A 25333-nucleotide genomic window follows, 5' to 3' on the forward strand; every position below is an offset into this window, starting at 1 on the left:
GCCTCATTCAGCAGCAGGTCCATGTTTTCTTTAGTCTTTTTTTTACTTGTAGATCCTTTCTTGTTGCCCTTCACATCCCTTAACAAACTCAACTCCAGGTTGACTTGACTTCTAACCCTGTCCCTGCAAGATTGAAAAGCAGCTTTCTACTGCTAGGTCACCTGCTCCTGCTTCCACTTCTTGTACACTTTCTTTTCATGTCTGATTTCAGATAGGAGCTCCTTGCTCATCCATGCAGACCTCCTGCCATCTTCACTGCCATTCCTCCTTTCCTGTCATTCATAAAGAGGATTGGGACAGGCCAAGCCATGGTGATGTGAGGGAAGACCAACAAGTGACACTTTTTGAAGTGATTGCATAGAAGTATGAATTTTAAGAATGCCAGGGACCCTTGAGGATTAATCCCTAAGCTTTGCCCATGGGTAGAAGATGGGTCCAAAAAGTACAGTAGATGTCTTTGCACATGCACTTTACAGCATATTACAAAAAGGAATCAGGTTCTTTTGTCAGAACAACAGGCTGCACTGACTCAAGTTGACTAAACTGATTTGTCATGGAGTGATGGGATTCACTCTTTTCTATAAATGGGTCATTGTTCCCTTTATCACACCCCCTCAAAGCACACTGAAATCTCTTCCTGTTAATGCTAAAAATTACAAGGGATCATCATTGCAAAAAAGAGATAATCTCTGCTATTTTGCAGGGCTTTTTTGTGGAGGCTGTTACCATAGTCATGAGTAAGTAAATAGCATTAAATGGAAGGCTATTGATTGTTTAGGTTCTAAGCAAAAGAAAAAATAAACTGAGACAATTTGCCTTGCTGAACGGTGTCATGATCAAAGACCTGTTTTACACCGCTGTTGAAACTATAGGAAGGGGAATAAAAAGAGAGGAAGGAAGCTGATGAAAGTTAGTAAGGTTGCTGGAGGTTGCAGCTGGCAAGTGAAGCCACCTCTGAGAGCTGCTGTCATGGGTGGAGGAGTTGGCAGAGGACCAAGGGCTGTTTGTGCGGTTTGATCCAAAATGCAAAATGAAGTCAAAAGGGCTTCTTTAGATTTATTTGCTTTACTTGAATTGTCCTCATCCTCTGGGTATCTCGTTAAGAGTTTTTGCTACTGACAGTCAAAATCACAAGCCCTGGCTGCTAATTTTCAACCCACCCTCATTCTTTGCTTTTCTTTTTCCTGCGTGAAGTTGCAATAGTAGGATGGATCTTGTTTTCTCAGGCCAAACACGCCAATGCTGCACTGTGTGTGAGCCCTGAAAAGGGGGCACATTGTGACAATGCTCTGTCCTTGTCCTCACGGGAGCGATGACCCAGAGGATGTGGGCAAGTTAATCAACTACCCTCCTGCAGGCAGGCAGAAAAAGAGTTGGGGGAGAACAGATCCCATGGCTCACAGGCGGCTTTTCAGTTTGTGGACTGGGATCATCCATATTTGAAAAAAGTCAAACCAGGTAATCAGAGATGGCTTCCAGAGAGCAGAATGTGAGGCAGGTGTCTGACTGCATGGGAGGGAGGTGGGGGGTGCCCAGGCCCTGTGTCGCTCAAGTGCCAAATCTGATGTTTCTCTCAGCAGCAGCAAAAATAGCTCAACAGTGCATCAGCTTTATGCAAGCAGTTTGTTTGACCCAGTCATTGTTGTTTTTTTATTCCCCAGGACCTCAACCCTAGGTTTCATTTTAAAAGTAGTAAAACGAGTAACTTTGTTTGACTTCAAGAGGCCCTCAGTATCTTAAACGGAGGTAGAGACTGGTGGGAGGGACAATTACTTGAGGCACCAAAATACCTGGTTGGAGGAAATGGTCAGTGAAAATGAGCTCTTGTCACCAGAGAATCAGACCTCGTTTTAGAGGTAGAGTCTCAAAATCAGAATAATTATAAGCCAGAAGGTATTTTAGATACCTTTTCTTTGTATGATGTTGTCTCCCCACACCCTGTTCCCCCAAAGAATGAACTGTCTTAGGAGGTCTGCAGTGCGTTTTACCTGCATAAAAAGCAGAAAGGGACAAATTCAGCTCAAATTCACACTCAGGACACATGTTCTAGAAGGAAAGATGAGATGCATGTTCTGGAAGCAAAATGAACTTTTATCTCAAATGGGGACATGTGGGAGTTGCCGTGTCCTGGGGAACCAGAGAATTTTGGATCTCTGCCTTCATTTGTTTATCTCACTGACTTCTGCAATGCTGACTGTGGAAACCATGAGTGATTTCAGCTTTCCATTAACTATCACGTACGACCTAGTTTAGTATTTCAGTTCTGTGTTGCTTGTTATTTTAGTTCCAGGAATTAATGCCTCCCTGGAGGAACTCGATCAAAGCGGGGGCTAGACAGTTAACAGGGTACTGTATGTGTGTCAGACAGTCATGCTGGGGTTTCCAAGAGTCACTGCGATTTGAATAGGACTTCCTGGGACATGCAATGGATAAGCCAGTGAAAGTAGCCAACCCAAGAAAAGTGAATAGCTAGATCAAAACCAGTACCACATCATCTGGCTGGAGACTTTGGTGATGTGACAAATCTGATAAGGGTCTCATCCGACAAACAGTACTGTTGGGTTAAAAAGGACAGCAAACATGTTAGGTAAGGCTCTAAGAGGAGTGAAAATAAGCCTGAACAGAAATCATAGCAGCACTTCTGGGTGTATTCCCAGCCACAATCCAGCTCCCAGTACCATATGTGGCAGACAAACTTCCACTCTCCCTGCTTGAGAAACTGAAGGCAAAAAGTTGTCTAGGGGACAAATTCTCCAGAAGACAGTATGCTGTGTGTGCCCAGGCCACTTTGCACGTAGCATGATTGAGTTATTTGTCTGCCCAAGCATGCCCTTGCATGAGAAGAAGGTTCCTGTACTTTTTCTGATGCAAGCACAGAAAAAAGCTCGAGAGCAGCTAGGAAACAGACGTAGGAACTGAGCTCTACCATTTGTATTTTTACCTGTTGATTTCATGGAGCAGCTTATTTTGTGTGATGCTTAATGAAGGGAGAGACTGGATTTGAAGTGAGTTGATGTGTTTGCCTGTTTCACATGTCCATAGAAAAGTAAACTGTAAACCTTTACCAGGACGTGAAAGCCCAGAGAAGAGATCACTTTGTCGCTCAGGGCTGTCTTCCTGAGCTCTTGCTGGACACAGGCAGCAGGTTGGGGCCACACTGACTTGTCAGTTCAGATTAGGACTGTCCTTGTGAAGTGAATCTCCCAATCGTCCCCATGCTTTTTGTTCACACGGTAGAGCACTGGGTTTCTCTTGGCTGAGCCTAGCCCAGAAGATGCACTCCAGGAGGTCATCTAGCAGACTCTGACTGCTAACAGGCATTCAGCCCATGGGGCTGAACTGGTGCTGGTCTAGGGAAGACTCCTGGCTGTCCCCATGCACACAGTGTGGCTCCTGAGTCCTCAGCACCAACTGCTTCACCCCACTGCTTCACCGCTCCTGCTTGCTGCACTACTATGTGGACATAGTCTAAGCACAGTTTACTGCAGACCTACGGAAAGTAGGTCTCTCTAGATAGGATAATTGTCATTACTATAAGGTTTTAAGTTCTAGTATTTCTAAAATATGTTTCAGGCAAAACACTGTTCTGTTTCTCACTTTCTATGTGTAATTTTAGGTATATGGATATATAGGGTATAGGTATAGTTTGTATATATGATGTTAGGTATAAGGATATATTTGGAAGCTATAGCAGCATGTATGTGTCCAAGTAACACAGCAGTAAAATCATCCTAGTGCTACCTCTTGTGTAATAGCCTCCCTTTCCCTAGCAACTCAGGTCTCTCTGTCACAAAAAAGCCCACAACTTCTGCCCCTGATTTGGGGACAGAAGTGGATCAAGCCAGCTGAGGTGCGCCAGGCATGTGGGGTGGCAGTATAAAAATCTAATAGCATGAACAGCTCCTGATTTGTAAGTGGAAAGGCAAGCTGCTTGTCCCTCTCCTGCCCTCAAGTCACTGGGCACTTTGAGGTCAGTGTCGTCATCCATGATAAGATGTGGTCACAGCTATGCACAGCTATCTGGTCCTCATTTGGATCAGGGCTATGGTCACCTCTGATTTTACAGCTGTGAAAAGATAAATCAAAGTGCTGACAAGAGAGATACTCCTATGCTGAGAAATTGATTGTACTTTTTTTAACATAGAATGAAGAAGGTGTGCATTCCGAAGTCCCGCACTTCTGATTTGTTTATAGCTAGAGACATGTCAATCTTTTATTTCCTTTAGTCATTTCCTCCTGTTCCCTCCAGCCTCTGGTATAAAGTGATCAAATGGTAAAGTCCAGAGATTACGATTACTCATCTCTTCACTGGCTGTTGTGTCGTTCTAACCATGAGACTCGTCTTTCAAGCATGTTCAGTGATCTTCACACTGGGCAACCTGGTGGCTTCTCAGTCACAATCTCCTGGTAAGTTCAAATCCACAGATATTTGTTTAAGAAATTGATATATTAGTTAGCAATATCTCTGTGCATACTTTACTTCATGTGCTACAATATTCAGTACTTTTTCTGGTGAAAAGAATCAACCAAACAGAAGTTGATATCCAGCAGAGATGAAAGTGGATTATTAAAAAAAATAAAATAAAAATTAAAAAATTATGATAATAAGAGATTTCTATGAAATTTTCTAACTAAAAATCAAGGCAGAACTCTCTAAACTTGTGTCAGTTCTTTAAGCAGGTCTATTTACTAAGGCATAGGTTATAACAGAGTAGACTGGATCCAAAAAAGACTAGTCTTCACATTGAACAGAGATGAATAAAACAGATTCTAGGTAAGACTTCAGCACTTAGCATTCTGGAAGAATCAACACAATGGGAAAATATCCAGCAATATCTTGCACCTGAGAAAGTGACAAGGTAAAAATATTATTAAACAGCAACATTAATAAAGACATTAAAGACTGGTTAGTTGGCTACCTAAATATAAGAACATCTCTACTTCTTGTGTTTGTCTGCAATGCCATTACTTTTAGCTTGTCAAAGACAAATGGATTTTTACAGAAATCAAACGTAAAGCCCAGTACATAGATTGAAAATCTAATCTTCATTCTTGCTAATTTATCACAAGTTCCTTGTCATTCATTTTATAAGGAGAAAGAAATACTTTAAAGTTATGCTCTCATCTTGTCAACCTATAAATCAGCTCTCTGTTCTGCTGTACGTACAGTAAGTACCATTCTCGGCAATGCAGCACTACCTGATTCTCCAGTGTTAATTTCTTCTGTGAGTCGCTGGCTCTCCTGTGAAGGGACATGACTCTTCCGTGTCCTGAGATGGCAACCACCTATAGCCACACTGTACTGATGGCATGACTTTGTGGAACAAAAGTTGAAAATACAAATGATGCTTATTTGATGCAAAGTGTTGTGAAGGCTACCAACGGTTGACGATCTTCTGAAAAAGAACCCACTCAGTTTGATAGGTTATAAGAATTATGCTATAAGGATTATGCCTTGCCTCAAAATGTCTATAAAAAACTCTCTCTTACTGTCTTGTTCCTTTTCTTGAAAAGAGGTTTTCTATTCGGTCTCTGTCCTGTGCATTCAATTCTGCATTCTTGTGCAGCAGGAGCTCCACTTTCGCCTACATGTGTCCCTATTAATGAAATGAAACTGTTCTCATAGATCTGTAGTATTAAGGGTAACTAAAATCTGTAGGCTCAGATCTGGGTCTTACTCTCCAGTAGTTTCTGTACAGTGTGCTGCAATATGTGGAAGTTCAACATGTGGTTACTTATCAGGTTTCATCAGTGTAAGGAAATCAAAAGTGGTTTTTCTTCTTTGTTATGTTTCAGTGAGGTTGCAACTGTTCCAGTACATGCATGTTCCATTCTGTTATCTTTGCAGATTTACATTCTGCCTCTCCTTTTACTCTTTTTGATCTGTTCCATGACGTTCAGCCTTTTACAATGTTCCCCTTCAATATTATTTTTTCTCAGTAATAAACTTTGAAAAGTGGCTTGGAGGTGGAATGTACTTGCTCATATTCTTGCTCATGGCTGTGCCAGCATAATTCATTGCTCAAGGAAATTTCTTTTTTTTTCCCCCTGTAAAAGTACTTTCTCCACACACTACAGTGGTATTTTCCATGCTTCTCTGTCCTGAGAAGAGCTAGGTGTTCAGCAGTGCCTGTGAGGTTAAAAAGTCTTGTGTGGAGTCCTACCAGTCTCCATATGGTTTTACCAAAGATGTAAGCTTGGATAATTCTCTGAAGCTCATGATCCAGGGCACTGGCATGTGTCCTACAGCACTGCAACATACTGCACACCTAGCTAGACCAGCAGGCCATTCTCAGACAGAAAGTCGCTGCCACCCCTCTTTAGTCCAGGGACTGGCTATTCATAATATTTTTGACCTTTCCATCTACCCATTATCAGAATACAAAGAATGATGATAAGTGTGCTACTTTGTCAATTGTGTACCTCTAGGATCATGAATAGAAGAATGCTTTAAATAATTACACCTACTGTGGAAGAGCTGGCACATTAGCTGAGAACGATCCATGGTGTTATGGGTGGATTCATAAAAATTCCATCATAAATAAAGGGAGACAAATGGTCGCCCTCTATTCTCTTTCTCTCTATCCCTTTCCATTAACAAAAGATATGAATGATTCTACCTCCAGAAATATAGGTGCATAGGTACTTCAAAACAAACAAACAAACAAACAAAAAACTAAACACCTTTCAGTTAAAGGCAAAGGAAAGATCATCAGAAGGAAATACCATATTTCAGATAATCTGTACATTCTCAGACGATATTATGACAATTTAATGCAAATTTTAAAAACCTCACTTAGGCTATGCATCTTTTCATGTTGACATGTGAATTATGCAACATATATATGTTGCAGTTTGAAAAGATGCGTGCAAAGGTTTACTGAATATTTACACAAAACACAACACATACCACATTCAAAAAGGCTACAAAACTCATGAAATTAGAAAGCACAGTAGAAAATTACGCTGATTAGAGCTCTAGAAACACAGTCTTTAGTAATAAAATATTGGTAAAGCCTTTTCCATCCTACATAGCTAGTTAATTATGTTAAGACTGATTTCTTATGAAGTTCTTAAAAACTAGAGCACAGGAAAGAATATGTATATATCACCAGATAGTTTATTATAATTTCTGTTCCATTTCTATTAAATGGCTTTATTTATTGTTGAAGTATTTAATAACATATTACTTTCCATTTTAGTACATAAATAACTGCCGTTGATGGATTTTATATTTAAATGTTAAAATCTCAGAGCTTCAATTCATAATATGTAGGGGGTTTGCGGAAAAAGGTTCTGATCCTACAAAGATATATATGCGTTGTTAAGTTGATGCATTCTGAGTAATCCTGCTGAAGTCAAGTGGACTACTCATATTGTGCAAAGTCCATCGAAAAATCTCTGCAGGACTGGAGCCAATCCGATATTCTTCTCTGTCATCCAAAAAAAATACGTATTGCGAAACACATGCATCTCTGAATTGCACCCTCTAATAAGTAGTATAGAGCTATCATAATATAACTGAAAAATAGAGAATAATGAGTGTTGTCCAAGGTTCAGAATTAATCAGTGACTTCTGTTGCCTTCCAACAGGCCAGTCAGATTAGACCCTCAGGTTTTATCTGATGGCCACTCCTTAGTGTGTGGAATCCCATGTTGTCCCTCTGGTTTCTTCATTATCCGTCTCTAGAGCCAACCACACCTCAAATAACGCACTGCGAGTTTGATGAGATGGAAGACCCCATTAAAGGAACTTTATGCAATTCAGGATTTTGATGCTGGTGTCCTTTTTGCATTGGAATGGAGGGAAAATGTGACACCTTGAAAAAGGATTTCAAGAGTTGGTCTATACAGAGAGGGAAAGGTGGGTTACCACTTTACCAAAATCTTTACTTTTATTTCTCTGCTGGCAGTGTCAGGGTTGTAGTATACATAGTCACAGGTTCAAGGACCTTTCCAAGCACACATAATCTATTTGAGAGGCAAATTCAATCTAAATATTTGCACCATAGTTTTTCTCAGGTATATACAAAAATTTTGTATGCGCAAATTGTGTGCACTCTCACAATTAATAAACCAGTGGCATCTGTTAATTCCACCAATTTTGCTTCAAACATAATTTTTTAAAAGGTTATTTATACCTTCCAGTAAGAAAAAATTTCATTCAGAAAGGCTAAGCAATACAATATTATTTTATCACTCTGAACTTGGAGGGATAAAACTCATAGCATTGCAGTATTTTTCTCTTGGAGGTATTTAAAAGAAGATTTTCCTCTCCTTTCTTTTCTTCATTTAATGATGTTGCCTATTTAGGTTATAAACTCCCTTTTTCCTCTTCTTCCTTTTTTTTTTTTTTTTTTTTTTTGTACCTGTACAGCCCTTGTGACCAAATTGACTGAAGACCTCAGAGCAATTAGAGCCATTTTTCATGACAAATACTACAAGATCCCCCAAAACTTTTACTGATCATTTGACATCTGCAAGCACCTACTTTTCACCAGTAAAGTTACCTCTTTGCTTTACAATTCCCTTCAGACTTCAGTTACTAGCACCTCTACAGTACTGAGCAACCTGAGACCAGTTTCATGTATAAACCCAACCCACACCATTTGCTTAACACTAGAAATCAATGCAAGCAGATCTTTCACATCCTAGGCCAACTGCTGCAACCTCACAGCTGGAGAGCAATGCAATAAACGATGGGTGTTGAGCCCACCCTCCAAATCATGGAAAAATCACCGCTGTGTTTTCCAGCGGGGCTGCCCAGGTGCCTAAGTCCAAGTGAGGGTTTTGAGCTGGCAACCTTTGTCTGGTAAGGGTCCTGGCACAGCTTGGATTAGTTGGCTATGCCCAGGATGGAAGTCTCAGATGCCCACTCTATGTTATATCCTACTGCCTAGACTGCATGCCTCTCTGCCTAGCACATAGCCTATTTGAAATCTTTTTGTCAAGTACAGGAAGACTTATGTGCACAGCTTTCTGCAGAGATTTTAAGCCACCTTCTGAGATCAAACTGAAGAATTTTGTGCATGTTTGACTTAAAAAATGATTCAGAAGCATGCCCTACAAACAGCATTTTGCCATCTGTCATTGTGTCAAACTATTGTGCACATAGAAACAGCATCTTAAATTAATTTTGAAATGAATTATCCTTGAAAATATGTGATTAAGAAAGCAAGTACTCTTCCTGGTTTTATTTTCATAATTGAAACATGGGCATTAGCAGTTCTTTCTCCAAGCAAAAATATCAGCAATCGGACTGATTATCATAAAGTAGAAAGCACATATTTTTTTGCTTCTAAAGAGAATTGAAAGGATTCATTCTATACTCATAAAAATGATCTCAGGACAGTACAGTGTTCTCCATTCACTAACATTTATATTATATTTTTTATAATGTTAATTTTATTTAAAGATGGAGAACATGTAATTATACACTCAAATGTGCATTAAATATACATTTAGCTATTTTTATAGAAAATCTAGGTCCAAGCAGTCATATGGATTTCAGTTGCACTAAGCATAGCACTAGATACGGCACGGCACAACCATGCTAGAATTTAGTCCATAGAAATTAAAATGCGTTAGTGCAATTGCAGACCAAGAATCCACTGTTAGGCACTTTGGCATCATATTTCTTAGTGACTTCAGTTACAGACAAGATCATCTCTTAGACCTGCTGAGGGGACTTACAAAGGGCTTGAGGAGTTAGGAAACAAGGTCTAGTTAGTCTCTTGTAACGGAGGTAGAACTGGCTGGATAAATTTCATTTTCTGATAGCTTTTGAGGTTTTAAAATTCTGTTTTTGCTTCAGCAAGTAATAGTACTCACTTCTCTATTCTTCAGAAAAACACAGGAGATTTTCAGTTTGAGAAAACAATACAGAACAAGCCTGCAGGCATTAGTTAGGAGATGGAGGAGTTAGTTTCAAGTCTTTCTTTTGAGTAAGAGCAGAATCTTTTTTACCAGAGCTCCATCAATCATGTAGCAGGGATCTGCAGCTACATCTACCCAGTGTCTCTTGGATTTCTGTCATAACTGTCTTTTGAATGATTTTGACAAAACAACGTGTTGCAGCACAATTACATCTATGCAAAAATGTTTTGACTAACTCTAATTACAGAAGTCATGAAATGTCTAGACACAGAGATATAGCTATGAAAATAGACAAAACGGTTACCTGAACCCACATGTCTTTCTCACATTCTTAGTGTTGATTGCTGAGCAAAAGATAGCAACCATGAGGCTAGTTAGGCCTGATTCCCACGAACATTCAGGATCACTGTATGTGATAAAAAGCCGTAAGAAATGTTTTAAAATTTTCCCACTTTAAAGCCCTTCAAAAGCCCAGAGTGGCATAAAATGTAGACAGCAATCAAAGCTAAAATCCTCTATTTTTCTACTAGGCAGGAGTAATCCAGCAAAGGTTTTCAGTGGTAGACACTTCATGTCTGGAGACAGAAGTCTGCAAATTTTACCCTCAAGTAGTTTCTTGCTGATATTCAAGATACATTTTCTTCCTCTGTTCATTCAAGTAAATATAATTTCACATCTTATAGAATTCAAAATAAATAATTCACAGAACCACAGAACCATAGAGGTTGGAAGGGACCTCTGGAGACCATCTAGTCCAACCCCCCTGCTGAAGCAGGATCACCTAGAGCAGGTTGCACAGGATCACGTCCAGGCGGGGTTTGAATCTCTCCAGAGAAGGAGACTCCACAGCCTCTCTGGGCAGCCTGTGCCAGGGCTCGGTCACCCTCACAGTGAAGAAGTTTTTCCTCATGTTCAGATGGAATTTCCTGTGTTCCAGTTTGTGCCCATTGCTCCTTGTCCTGTCACTGGGCACCACTGAAAAGAGCCCGGCCCCTTCCTCTTGACATCCACCCTTTAGATATTTATAAGCATTAATAGGATCCTGTCTCAGTCTTCTCTTCTCCAGGCTAAACAGACCCAGCTCTCTCAGCCCTTCCTCATACGAGAGATGCTCCAGTCCCCTCATCATCCTTGTAGCCCTCTGCTGGGCTCTTTCCAGTTCCCTGTCCTTCCTGAACTGGGGAGCCCAGAACTGGACACAATATTCCAGATGTGGCCTCCCCAGGGCAGAGTAGAGGGGGAGGAGAACCTCCCTCGACCTGCCGGCCACACTCTGCTTAATGCACCCCAGGATACCATTGGCCTTCTTGGCCACAAGGGCACATTGCTGGCTCATGGAGAGCTTGTTGTCCACCAGGACTCCTTCTCTGCAGTGACCCAGCAGGTCAACCCCTAACCTGTACTGGGGCACAGGGTTATTCCTCTCTACGTGCAGGACCCTACACTTGCCCTTATTGAATTTCATTTGGTTCCTCTCTGCCCAGCTCTCTAGCCTGTCCAGGTCTCGCTGAATGGCAGCGCAGCCTTCTGCTGTGTCAGCCACTCCTACCACTTTTGTGATCATCAGTAAACTTGCTGAGGGTACACTCTGTCCCATCATCCATGTCATTGGTGAATATGTTGAACAAGACTGGACCAACAACTGACCCCTGAGGCACACCACTAGCTCCAGGCCTCCAACTAGACTGTGCACTGCTTATCACAACCCTCTGGGCTCTGCCATTCAGCCAGTTCTCAACCCACCTCACTGTCCACTCATCTAACCCATACTTGTTAAGCTTACCTATGAGGAAGTTATAGGAGACAGTGCCAAAAGCCTTACTGAAGTCAAAGTAGACAACATCCACTGCTCTTCCCTCATCTACCCACCCAGTCATGCCATCGTAGAAGGCTATCAGTTTGGTCAAGCGTGATTTCCCCTTGAAGAATTAATTGATCCTTGTCCTTGATATAGAATGCATTTCTAATCCTTCTGCCTTCTTAATTTCTCCATTTTTCAATGTCAAATTTATCTTCAGTGTCTGATTGTGGAATCCTGATGGACACAGAATTCAAATACCTGTGTCCCTAGCAAGAGTTATAGCAAGGAGCAGGTCAGAAGAGGAAATAATAACTGTGTGCAGTCAGAGGACATTAAGTGATCTTGCTTGTCTGTAAGGTGGAATTGGCCAGAGCCACATAGATCAAATATGCAGTACATCTGCTTGTGCTGACCTGCTCTGGGTTCCTATGGGTCTTGACCCATGGTGTTAGTCCCATGTTTCTTATGGTAAACATGTGACAGTTTACACACAGGCTCCATGGAGCATTAGTTCCCAGTTTTCCTTAGCAGGAAAACCTTAGCAAGTATTATGGGGGAAAGTTGGCCTCAAGGTATAGGCCCTATGCATTGCATACAAGTGAACCAGTCTATACCTTTTGGCCAAGGGACCATGGTGTTGCTGTGCATGATTTCATTTTGCTATTTTGAAATTCTAATTTCAACCTCTCTAGGTTATTTTACTCTATTTCCTTGCATTTAGATGTTCTTATGTCTCCTTATTTTATGATCATCTGAGGCTATTGCATACACATCCTTGAAATATGGACTGCTTACCAATGTCAAGAGATGCTTTTCATACTCACTGCTGAAATCATACTCTCTGTCAATGTCCTGGGCAGGTTGGAAAGATGCCATCAGCACTACAATAATCAATTTCAATAATGAGAAGATGCAGATCACATGGGCAGCGAGAGAACTATTTCCCAGTGAGAATGTGTCATTTTCTTATACGTGAGTATTGACCATGCCTGTTCTTCCCTTCTTAAAGGATTTACTTTGTGAGGCTGAAGTATCTAAGTCCATTTGAGTCTTCTGTGAACTGTGCCTGAAAATGCTTTTAACATTTGTTAATTGTCCAGCATGAAACCTGTTTATATTCACAACATGCTACAGAAATGTACACATCAATAAGCCTGCTGAATAGTCAGCCACAACAGACATTATATGAAAAATTTGTCCCTCTTCTGTTGTTGTGCTAAATGCTAATGCTAATTACAGTATTAAAAGTGGTTTTTCCACATATGTGTGTATATTATCCTTATTAATTGACATTAATAACTAAAAGAGATTTAATGTTTTGGTTAAAGACAGTAATAGTGCTTAATCTTCCCTTTTCTTTCTGGGTGGTATATGTGAAAGAACTTTTAGCAGTACAGTCTTGGAAAGAGGTTCATGAAAACATCTGTTTGAGCAAGTCACTCTTGTATTAGAAAACAACAAAATGAAAGAAACTTGATAATTTCAGACTGCATCAAAAACCCAGTCAATGAGGTTTCAGTAATGAATTCCCTGACACCATTATGAAATATGCTGCTTCAAGAAATTCCATACACAGACATCCCTTGGTAGCAGTATTTGGAAAAACAAATGAACAAACAAAAACAAACAAACAAACAAAAAACAGTAACAAAAATAAATTATCTTGTGTTAACTGGTAAGAGTGTTCCATTCACCAATATTATTTCATTTATAGATTTGATGAAGGCAAGCACAAAGTTTGGAAGCCATGTCCCACCTATTTATTGGATCAAGATTATAATTCTGGATGTCTTTTTAAGACAGAAGGACCCACCCTTGCCATCTCTATCAGGAACAACAATGGAAGTGAAGAATTTTTTTCTAAAAGACTAAAATCTGACTTTTATAGTAAGTGTGCAAAATCACTACTACTTTGGCAGTCCCAGTGTCTTCACTGATTCTCTAGTTGTCCTTAGTTTGAGAAGAAATCAGTTATACTGGTGTATAAAAACTTATTAGTGTGTGTGTCAATACCAAACTATAGTTATTTCATGTTGATTTTCATCCCTTGCTGTCATCAGTAGTTACAGAGGCCTGTTTGCAGCTGCAGCTAAGTGGGATTACATGGGACAGTCAGATTTGTCCCAAAAGACGGTTTCAAAATTAGAATGAAAATACTAAAATATATGGGTGTGCTTAGTCTAGTGCAGGCCTGCTCAGTATTCATATCATGAAAATGAATAAAAGTTGATAGTTTCTTGTCTTAGTGCTGGCTGCGTGATCTTTCTCCTATTTTCATCCTTCCATTCTTTCGCCATCTTCTATGGGATGCGAGGCAGCAAATTACTTATCAAAGAGACTGTCATAAAACCATCATCAGGTGTCAACAGAAATTAGTTGAGTGGTTCTGGTACAGTCTGACAGCATAAAAGAGACATCCTCCTACTAGTAGAGAGACAATGTTCCTCTTTTTATTAAGTCCCTGTTGCCCCCAAATACGTATTTCACATCTAGTGTGAGATTAGTTTATCAAAATCTTCTGGAATTGCACATAGTTGCAGCATTTTAAGTGGAGGGATTTTTTTCTGATAAAAATAATGCAGAAAATATACAACACAGAATTATCTGAAAAAATATATTCCATACATATTATTAGCATTTATTAATAATGTTTTAGCAAAAAGGATTAAACAAAAACTCTTGAAGGCATCTAGCTTTGAGAATAGTTTTATATCTCATAATTTTACCAATATCTAGTAAATTATGGAAAGCCGCAGCCTGATCCTCAAATTTTGGCTATTAAACACCCACTGACAGTTAAATGAATTTCAAAAGGGTTAGATAACAAAGCACAAATATCAAGGATCAGATTTAAGTCTTTAAATTGGGAAGGCAGAATTTTCATAATACAAAAAGGCAATGAGAAGGATTGAGAAAGCAGGTAGCACTTTTCTCCTCCCTTTATTTGCCACTACTGAAGACTACTAACCAGCTACACAGATCAAATCATTACATGCTCTTCGGACCATCTGCAAATGGTGAGGGGTAGATTCAGTTGTGCACAGATAGGCACCCAGTGCTTTTTGCAGATGCTCTACCACACCCCGCATAGCCTCCAGCAGCTGCGGAAGCGTGTCTTGTAGGCTTTATGGTACTGAATTTGTGGGTCCTTTTACAATGAGGAAGCCTCTTTCTTTCTCTTGATTGGAGGGAGTATGAGGAGACTGGACTCCTTCCTTAAGTACTTGCAATAGGTTCATGACATGAGATAGTATCTGCCTTTGAATGTGGCACCTCAAATGGTGAGAGGTGTCATGGTATCAAGCTCCATTTTGATGTTTAATAGGGAAGTAAGCTACAAAAGTGCGTCCTCCAAGAAGAAAGTTGACCTTCTTCACTTGCTATTCAGAGAATCATTGAAACAAGCAAGGAATAACAATAATTTTAACCTATTTTTAAGAGACTATAACATAATTTCTTTCTCTTCTTCTTAGTAAAGCCCAATCGACCAGAAAATGTAACCTTCTTCTGGAAAGAGGACACTGTAACTGTAAGCTGTAATAAACCAGAGAGAGCTGTGAAGTGCTTGAGACTTGAGCTTCAATACAAAAGCAAGTTTGACAAAGACTGGCAAGTGAGTTGGACATGACATTTTTAATAAACATTGGAAGGAGTTGGAAGTAGCATCTCCATAAAATGTAAAATAGACTTGTTTCCAAATTGTTCTCCCATCCTATATTTTCAAATATAGCTGGCAGCAGAAAACAGTTAGATTTTTAGGATCCTGGATCCCTGCCATGCCAGAAAGCATCTACTCTTTGAGTTATATCTAGTTGCTACCCAAAGAGCTGTGGACAATCTAAGGAAAAGATTCATACATTCAGAATACAGGAGTTTTGGAAGACAAAAGCAGAAAGAAGAGTAAAGGTAAAAGAAGAGAGAAAAAGGGAGAAAAAAACCAATGAAATAGAATGAAAGAAAAGAGATGACACAGGATTTTTATTTATTTTAAAATTATCTGTTAAGTGTTTCTAAATATTATTTTGTTGACTTAAACCTTTCCAGTCTCATATATAACTTGGAAGTATTTTGTGGATCAAAGTGTCTTTGCATATTGTAAACATGTAATTGTAACATAATGCACTATGTAATGATTGTTATGAATTTCAACTCAATATCAGACAATGAGAAATGGCTGTGAATAGTAAAGAGTCAGTCAAGAAACAGAATTCCTCAAAACTCAGAGAAGTTAAAATGTAGTTCTGAGGTTATGGGTTGGCCTATCCCTTGTCCTAGATGTGACCATGACTGAGTGTAGCATTCTGAAGCACTGTCTTGAAAACCAGAATTAACGATGATACACCTTCCTTCTCAGTCCAGAACTTCTAAGTGTTGCAGTGTTGGAGAGCAAGGCTTTGATCCAAGGAAATGCTATTCTTTCCGGGTCAGACTGAAGAGACTAGTACCCCACTGCAACGTAGTTAATTACAGCAGTGATTGGGAAGCAGAAACATTTTGGATGAATGGCACATTATTAGGTAACATCTGCGCTACATTCATATGTTGTCTAAGAACAAATGGGGAAGGGGTGACTGCAAAAGAGGCTAGGGACATACAGCAAATTAATGTTGCACTGTTGTGCTCCATCTTCTGTTATCAAAGAAAGTTCATGTGGATGTCTAATTGCACATGTTTAACTCCTGTCCACTTTGCACCTGATAGCCCATAACACTATACATTTATGCCATAATCAAGGAAATTAAGGTTGTTCATATTATTTGTGTGACAATAGCGTCTAGGGTCCACCAATGACAGCGATGTGTTGCATGGAGGAGGGCGTGTGTGTCCACATAGGATATGTGGACATCAAACCTGAACCCTAAGAAAATCCTTGATGCCCCATTTTTGAAGGCAGTTTGTTTTGAAAGTACATCCAGTTGAACTACAGGACTAGAGATCATAGCAGCCTGATGTTCATATGTGCTGGATTAATTAAAACAGAGAGGATGGAGGAAAAGAGATTAAATGGAAGCAAAGTTAGTATCAGCACTGCTTTTCCACCAGACAGGCACATTTAACTGAGTGCGATTGACCACCTTTGATGGAAACAGTATCTCTATTCGTTATCAAAACCAAAATCAGATTTGCTGTAGTCAAGAAGAGACTGTACACCATCGCAGCACATAGGTATTAGCTAAGCACAAAATGCCACCCACTAGGCTTCATCAGAGCTATGAGACACCCAGATGTCCAGTGTACCCAGATCTGAGTTCTTTAAAATGCAATGGGCTATTAACTCACCTGAAGAAAATCTGTATGCACCAAGCTGGGATGAAATCCTGGAGCATAAGTATGTGTAGCCTGTGCACCAATAGTAGCCACAGTGCTGACCTCCAGAGAAGCCTCCTCCACCATCAAATTGTGAGCCTGCAAGCATGTCCTCAGGTGTGACTGGCAAATGCCCTTAAGAAAACACAGAGGACAACATCTCCCTGTGCATGTCTGAGAGGTGAGCACATAGCATCCCTACCTGGACCATTTGATCAGAAGCTGCCAGCAGGTAACCACTGGGACAGAAAGCACAGAGGAGACAGACTAATGGTTCGGTTGCTCTGGGTGCCCCTGGATCAGAAGTGACATTGGCACAGCCCCTTCACTTCAGGCCTTTAATGAGTTATTATTGACTCCAAATCCAACACCAGAGGAAGCCATGAACAAAGCTTTGCTCAAGAAATTTCATAGACTGTCAGGGATCACAATTTTTCTTGTGGCTTTCTGGCAAGCTGAACAAAGCAGGCAGGTGGAGCAGACTGGACAGTTGCTCCTGTATGAATAATCGGTTTAGCTTTTATAGTACTTATGTGGAGAGCAGAAAGTCAGTAGTAGGAGGTAGACTTTTGAGGAGGCATTACAAAAACTGGAGGAAAAACACTGAGAATGCCAAAAAGTGAACAAATATATACCTGTGTGTTAGATGATATCCTGCCACTAATTACTTTCCGGTTATCAGCACTTGTGGTTTGCTAGCTTTTTGTTTGCTGGGATGGGGGACATGTTTCTTTGTTTGTTTGTTTTATCTTGGGAAATAAGACATTTAGGCTACATGTAAAATTGCACTTGCAGCTTTAGTGATTGTAAGTAGGTGTATGTAGTATAGATCTTAGCACAAAGTTGCTGTATCACTGTCAATGCAGTGTGATGAAGATGAGAAGAAATACTTAATTCATTCGTAACACCTCTACTCTTTGCCTGTAAACCTGCTCCTTTGTCCTGTACCAGGTCAAATTAGATATATAAAAGTACAATTTTCTTTTGTTGCAATGTGTGGGGAAGGATGGCTTTTCTCTTCTTTTCAGTTTCAATTGAACAATTGAACTTCCCTTATTTGTTCTTAAAACCTTCTCTGTTTTTTGTGGGGTTTTTGTGTTTGTTTGTTTGTTTGTTTTTAACAAAAGTTAAAGTTCTAGCATGATTAGGCATGTTTACTCTTAAAGAAAAAATAATTTTTTCACATACTTTTTTTGTGATTATTCCCAGATTCATGTGATGATGATATAAAATCTCAGTCCAACATGGTAATTGTTTTAAGTTGTTTGCTGGCAGTACTTCTAATGATACTTACCCTCTTGATTCTTCTGTGTAAATGGCAGAGGTAAATATAATTTTATTGGTTACTACTAAATAACCATGTCATGAAAATAGAGCTATCATTCAAGTCTCAGCACTCAAAATTCTTATCTGATAAATGAAGTCATAATGAAGATGTAGAAGTCAATAGCGTAATTAATATTTGAGGGAAAATGCTTACTGGCCTTATAAACACCAAAGCCTTTAATTTTCAAAACCAGAACAATTCTGCTACAAGACAGTGTTTCAGGATAAAATTCTGTCTCTTCCACTTAATTTCTTCTCCTTTTTAGAAACCTAGTTAAATCCTGAGAAGCCAATTATTTTGGTTATTTCTTCTGAACAGACATTATTTTGTGCAACTTTCATCAGACTCAATGTCTGTTTGCAGTAGGCTGAAAAGTAAGCTTGAGTACATTCAACTTTAATAAGACTATATCAATATTTGGATTTGCAGTTGAATGACTCAGTTCATGTTTAGAATCTACAATTAAAAAAAAAAAAAAAACAAAAACCAAACCCAAAACCAAACCACCAAGCAACAACCACCAAAAACCCTGCAAAAGCCCCAGATTTTGGCTATTTTTATGGGGGAAAAAAACCACAACAACAAACCAAAGCAAAAATGCATTCTTTCAGAAAATGAACTGAAAGTATATGGGATTCTGATAAACTTTTTAGATCATAAGTTGAGTTGTTTTCTCCTATACATCTATGTTTCAAGTTTACATCTGTGTTCACTAAGTCAGCCAGTACAGCTGGTTGCTGCGCCATCTTCCCTGTCTAGGGGACTGTAAAGCTCTGATGACTGCATGAAGCAGAATGGCACTTGCTGACTAGCTGGAAGTTTGTATAGAGTCCAGATTTTACTAGGATAGGCTCAGTTGAAAATCCAGCAGGAAAACCACTTTTAGCCTATTGGTGTTATCATACTCTTATAACTGCTTTTTGACTTTAGAACACGTTTAAAAGAAATCAAGCTAGAGTATTGTCATGTAAAATATATTTGTGGCTATAGAGCTGTGCTGAAGTAGATTTTTATGAATGACTACATTATAACAAAACATTGGTTTCTATTTTTCTCCTCTTTGTAGGCTTCAGAAGTCATTCATGCCTGCTATACCAGCTCCAAAATGCATATTTGCCGATCTCTTCAATGATCATAATGGAAACTTCCAGGTAAACATTCTCTTCCTAACAAGGCTGTGAACTCTACAGTGTTGAGAATACTTTGAAAATGTCTACTGATACGTGCTCTGCACAGACATTAGCACGAGCGCCCTCTGACCCAAAAGAAAAGCTCTTCCCCTCGTGCAACATCACCAAGAGGATCCACAGAGCAAATATCAGAGCTCATGCAATCCATGTAGTGCTACTTTGGCACTGTAAAAAGACACTTGCTATAGAAAGAGACAGAGAAATTGATGGAGAAGAATTTAAGGGTGTCCAAAGGCACAATATCCAGTGAGATGCTATTGTGGTGTTTGCATCCATTCCTTCACGTGATAGCTTAGGGAGCATGCTTCAACTTGATCTTGCCCTTTACATTTGTGAAGTGCTGTGAGACTTAGTACTAAGCCAGTGATGGCACTCATGCCTCTGGAGGCACCAGTCACAGTAGGAAGCATCCTCTCTTAGGCACAGAGGTGTACAGTCACTAAACCTTTAGACATGAAATGGTTGTCAGATGAATAGATCACGGTTTTTGCTTTTGTTTTCTTACTGCTTCTTGAGTCCATGACATCACACAGGTGATGTATTTTTCTGTATTAATTGAGCTGTCTTTAAGTTAATTTCTACTAAGTTTTCTCTGAGTAGACACAGGTCAAATATCTACTTTTTCAAACCCAATGAGGAGGGGTTTCTTACAGCTCAAAAAGTAGTAATAATGTTTCAGTGACAAACTGAAAATTTTCTATATATAGGATTGCTTTAAACTGAAACTGAAGAAGAAAGATACAAATGCAAATTAATACTGAAGCCTTAATACAGAAATACTATGTTGTATAAATCTCCATGTAAACTCAATCTCAATTCAGATTAAGTCAGGGCTTGGATCAAAGAATGCATGAGTCTATCAAGGAGGGAATACCAGGTAATTTACACATCCAAGGTTTTCTAAGGGCCCTGGTTAAATGTGAAGACGTATTTAATGACGTCTCTATAATAAGCAGGAATTTGTATGCATTTGTAGAATCCTGTCTGCTTTCATGCCATTCTGCCTTTTTTCCATCCTCCTATCTTATGTCCTGCTTGTGTATATTGCCTCCTTCTCATCTTCTCCATTGTGGCTTATCCTGGAAAGATGCCATTACTAAAGGAAAATCAGTGTCTGTACAGCCAGGTTTCTTTTGATTGATATCTCAGTCCTTGCCAAGATCAACATTTTCATTTTCCTAGGAATGGATAAACAAAACTGATCATGTAATGGTACAAACCAAGCTAGAATATGAAGAACCAGAGTGCATCATTGAGGCAGAAAGCCAGCAAGAAGATGAGAAGAATAGCGACAAACAGGTGCCTCAAGAAAAAATCTTCAGTTTCTCAAGAGCAGCTGAAAATAATGACCCCAAAGCAGCTCAGATTGCCTGCCTGATGCCAACATCCAACACTATAGCTTCTTTTGCTGGCTTCCAGATTTTAATGAATGATGACATGTATGTGATGTTATAAAATTTGCATAATGCAGAAGGTGTTAGGAAATTACATAAAAGATCTTGATGGGTTTAGGGGAGTAGCTGAATAGAAGTTTGTCATGAGTAGACTCGCATCAAGAAAGACACTAGGCTGTGTTATCTGGTTTCAGATCTTTTCTTTCCCAGGACTTATGACCACTTGGGCAGGCTCAGTGTTTGAAATAAATGCCTAATAATTTATAGAGTTAGAATTTGTTGTTCTAATTGGGGTTTCTCTCTAAGACTAAACCGAGCACCATTTTCCTGCTATGGACAGGAGACGACAAGAGCTCCTCCATAATACATGTTCACAGAGCCAAGACACAGTCCTTGCGCTTATGGAGGATACAGAGTAGTGAAAACTACTCTGTTATTCTTCCCAAATGAAGAGAGAAAATAAAGGGATTTTTCTGCTAACGGTTTTTGTCTCACAAAGACCAGACCATATAGTGCCCATTTTCACAGGGATAGGATATTGCTTTGCAAGTCCTCCTTAGACTAGAAGTGCATGCTTTCACAATGCTTCTCCCATTGTGAAACTTTGTGCTGCATGGCACACATCAAAGGTTTCATAAAGAGAAAGAATGTCTAAGAACGGAAGAGTGAGGATGTACAGTATTGAGTCACTTTTTATCATAGAATCATAGAATGGCCTGGGATGGAAGGGACCTTAAAGATCATCTACTTCCAACCCCCCTGCCACGGGCAGGGACAACCTCCACTTGACCAGGTTGCCCAAAGCCCCATCCAGCCTGGCCTTGAACACTTCCAGGGATGGGGCATCCACAGCTTCTCTGGGCAACCTGTTCCAGTGCCTCACTGACCTCACAGTGAAGAATTTCTTTCTAACATCTAATCTAAATCCACCCTGTCTTTATAGGAGAGGTGCTCCGGTCCTCTGTTTACCTTCATGGTCCTCTTGTGGACTCACTCCAACAGCTCCATGTCCTTCTTATGTTGGAGGCCCCAGAGCTGGATGCAGTACTCCAGGTGGGGTCTCATGAGAGCAGAGTAGAGGGGCAGGATCACCTCCCTCGACCTGCTGGTCACACCTCTGTTGATGCAGCCCAGGACACGGTTGGCTTTCTGGGCTGCAAGCGCACACTGCCGGCTCATGTCCAATTGTTCATCCACCAGTACCCCCAAGTTCTTCTCCTTAGGGCTGCTCTCAATCCATTCTGCACCCAGGCTGTATTTGTGCTTGGGATTGCCCTGATCCTTGTGCAGGACCTTGCACTTGGCCTTGTTGAACTTCATGCAGTTCACACAGGCCCACCTCTCCAGCCTGTCAAGGTCCCTCTGGATGGCATCCCTTCCCTCCAGGGTGTTGACTGCACCACACAGCTTGGTGTCATCAGCAAACTTGCTGAGGGTGCACTCGATCCCACTGTCCATGTCGCCAACAAAGATGTTAAACAGCATCTGTCCCAGTACTGACCCCTGAGGAACACGACTCATCACTGATCTCCACCTGGACATCAAGCCATTGACCGCAACCCTTTAAGTGTGACCATCCAGCCAATTCCTTATCCACCAAGTTGTCCATTCATATCCTACAAGTAGTGCTGTGTAGGCAGCTTCCTTTAGAACAGTGCGGCTTCATGGGCCTCCTCTGAGATCAAGTCCTCAGTATCTGACAGTCTTTGTATGACTAAGCAACTTCTTCTAGAAAGCTGAGGTTCATTTTGAACAATATTTATATTTAACTGAGTCACATTTATTTCTAACTGCTTTTTAGTGCAGTTAGCAGCTGTAGATCCAAATTAGACCTTCGTATTCACATTACATATGCCACTCTCTTGTTCTTAAACTATGTTCTAGTGTTTTCTAAGCATACTATCTTCCAAAATATGTTCGATTTTAAATTTAAAATGCAATATACTATGCAATTAGACCTCAGGGAAAAAAAAAATCTGTACTGTTCTGTGAGTTTCCCTGTATCACTCAGGTTACTTACTGTTTGAAAGCAAATTTTGTAAAAAAGTTTAAGTGCTAAATGCATCTATGATATGGGTAAGGCCTTGTAGATATACTGTGACTATGGGTTGAATTAGCTCCAGTTATTTACCTGGATATCAGTCAGTCATTAAATTACTATATCAGTTGACTAAGCTTTGCCAATTGCATACTTTCATTGACTAATTTGTAGTGTAACTTGGAAATTGCACATATCAGAAAATTAGTAAAATATTTTTAATTCAGTGCTTAAAAAACATCAACTCCAGATCTCCTTGGGAGTAGTAAACAGTAATAGGGGTCATCAGGTCTCAAAATCTGTGTCTAGGTGACCCAGTTTGTTCTGCAAGGAAAAATCCAGAAATTTTCTAGCCAAATACTGGGAAACATAACTGGAAGGATAGTTCAGGCACATCCCCCAAGTTTTGCTTGACCTCAGATTTGATTGTTCCCTAACAAGATTAACATGCTAGCAAAGAATTTCCCATAATCCTGAAAACCTTTCTGCCTTTTCCTATCTAATGCAGATGTGCAAGTTCTGAGGGACCTTTAGTATACCCCACATTTCTGGAAATTTTTTTATAAAGGTAACCATGCAAAGTTTCAATAGCACGACAAGCAATGGATTTTAAACTAATGCAAGCTGTATATAATTTGATGAGCAGAATCTAGCTCAGCTCAGCCCTTCTCAGCTGATATAAATTGGCACTATAGCATGAGAACCAAAGACGTTGCACCAGCTTACAACAGATAAAAGGCTGTTCCAGTAATGACTCAAACAACAAAGTCGGAAGTAAAGCCCAGAACGTATTGCTTAGTTACTGCATGTTTGATTCACACATACATATGGTTGTCTACAGAGCTAGCTAGCTAGCTACCTTAATTAAACCACTTTCTGTTGAGCAAATACTTTTCTGTTTGAATTCAAAATCTTTTAGTATATTTTCCTGAAATTTTACTCTGGAAAAAAAAAAATAAGACAGTCATGTTGAAGTGTGCTGTTTAAGCAGTGTTCCTGAACTGAAACATTATAGTAATTTGAGTTTTTATTACAAACAATAACATCTTGTATTATATTTTAAAGACATAAAGGTTATATTTGTGTACGTATGCAACTATATTCACATTGTATATAACAGACTAGAAATAAACCAAATAAACCACCCATATATCTCAAATATTTATTTTAAAAACAGCCCCTTATGAAGAAATTAAAACATAGGGAATTAGTGAAATTCATAACGAAGCATTTTTTCCAAAAAAAACCCCAAACCAACAACTTCCATTCTTGGGGAACTCTAGAAAAATGTTTACAGAATGATGAAGAACATGATTTAAGCAGCAATATTGATGATGACTTTATCAAACATGGTACAAGAAGGCACATATCAGATCAGCAACACTCATTGCTTGTGGGTGTTGGGGGTGCTGGGGGATCCCAAGCACCTCCCTGAGCTCTGCACTCCTGGCATCTGCTGCAGCCCATCTCTGATGAGATGTAGACCCTGGTAGCCCTCAGCCTCACCAGGCACTGCTTCACTGGGAAGGATGCGTGGTGCCCGTGGCACCCTCTGCCCCAGCTCCTGGCATGAAGAGCTGGGAGCCAGCGCTCCTGGGCACACTGTGGCTTTGGGCTGAACCACTGCTCAGTGAAAGATCAATGAGATCAGAGTATGGGAAACTGGGCCCAAATAAAGTGTCTGAAGGGTGGAACAAAATGTTTTTATGCAAATATACGATTGTATGCTTTCTGCACCAAATCTGAGGGTTTGGATGGATCTGGCACTTGAAAGAGGAATATTAGCAAGCCAGATAGTTCAAGAACACAGTTTCCTTTCAGTTAGGCTGTATAACTAATCACCCTATCTTCGTATCAGGATTGCTTTCAACTTTTTTGACATATTGACTGAAGTAATACCTTTAGCTTACACAGGTTATAGACTTGCAAGGGCATCACTTTGGTCCTAAGCCATTCAGGAGAGTCAGCTGCCTCCAACAAAACTCTAAATCTTCTAAGACTGTGACAAAGTGCTGCATATTACCTAGCTGTTCAAATAAGAACCACTTTCTTTACATTATAAAAATGAAGGTTTTTCTCATGCATCTGCCTGTTAGCCTAATGCTCATTTTGCAGGAGAGTCCTGGGCAGCTCTGTAGCAAAATTCAAGAGCCTTTGCTCCACAGAATAGCAGGATGGCTTGTTGCTTTCAACTACTGTCACAATGACTAGTTGGAAGGAGAATAACATGAGGCTTCCCTAATCGCTCATCTGCCATTTTCATCATATTGTCATCACTTTTCTTCTGCCCTCTCCTCTCCTCTCCTCTCCTCTCCTCTCCTCTCCTCTCCTCTCCTCTCCTCTCCTCTCCTCTCCTCTCCTGAATCTCAGCGATTCATGCAAGCCTAGCTACAAATGAGA

At 40.0% G+C, this 25333-nt stretch overlaps 1 protein-coding gene across 2 annotated transcripts; it reads left to right on the forward strand.

Moving 5' to 3' along the window:
• Positions 1 to 1384: 1384 nt before the first annotated feature.
• Positions 1385 to 24011, forward strand: CRLF2 (cytokine receptor like factor 2). Of its 2 annotated transcripts, XM_054813628.1 has the most exons (9): positions 1385 to 1458; positions 4227 to 4407; positions 12538 to 12649; positions 13392 to 13564; positions 15151 to 15290; positions 16032 to 16194; positions 18194 to 18308; positions 19378 to 19462; positions 20684 to 24011. In XM_054813628.1, exons 2-9 carry the CDS (start codon positions 4332 to 4334, stop codon positions 20954 to 20956), a joined length of 1137 nt encoding a protein of 378 aa, XP_054669603.1. In that variant the 5' UTR covers positions 1385 to 1458; positions 4227 to 4331; the 3' UTR covers positions 20957 to 24011. The 2 variants fall into 2 exon arrangements, with proteins under 2 accessions (XP_054669603.1, XP_054669604.1); XM_054813629.1 differs by lacking the exons at positions 1385 to 1458; positions 4227 to 4407 and adding an exon at positions 7785 to 7864.
• The last annotated feature ends 1322 nt before the right edge of the window (positions 24012 to 25333 follow it).

This window comes from Grus americana, chromosome 1 (genome assembly GCF_028858705.1).
Source record: "Grus americana isolate bGruAme1 chromosome 1, bGruAme1.mat, whole genome shotgun sequence".
Lineage (NCBI taxonomy): Eukaryota > Metazoa > Chordata > Aves > Gruiformes > Gruidae > Grus > Grus americana.

Excerpts from the sequence above, each read along its gene's own strand:
- CRLF2 (XM_054813628.1), top strand. The coding sequence starts at position 4,332 with ATGAGACTCGTCTTTCAAGCATGTTCAGTGATCTTCACACTGGGCAAC. Across the intron at positions 15,291-16,031 it reads AGTTTGACAAAGACTGGCAA|TCCAGAACTTCTAAGTGTTG; the intron begins GTGAGTTGGACA and ends CTTCCTTCTCAG. Across the intron at positions 18,309-19,377 it reads CTTCTGTGTAAATGGCAGAG|GCTTCAGAAGTCATTCATGC; the intron begins GTAAATATAATT and ends TCCTCTTTGTAG.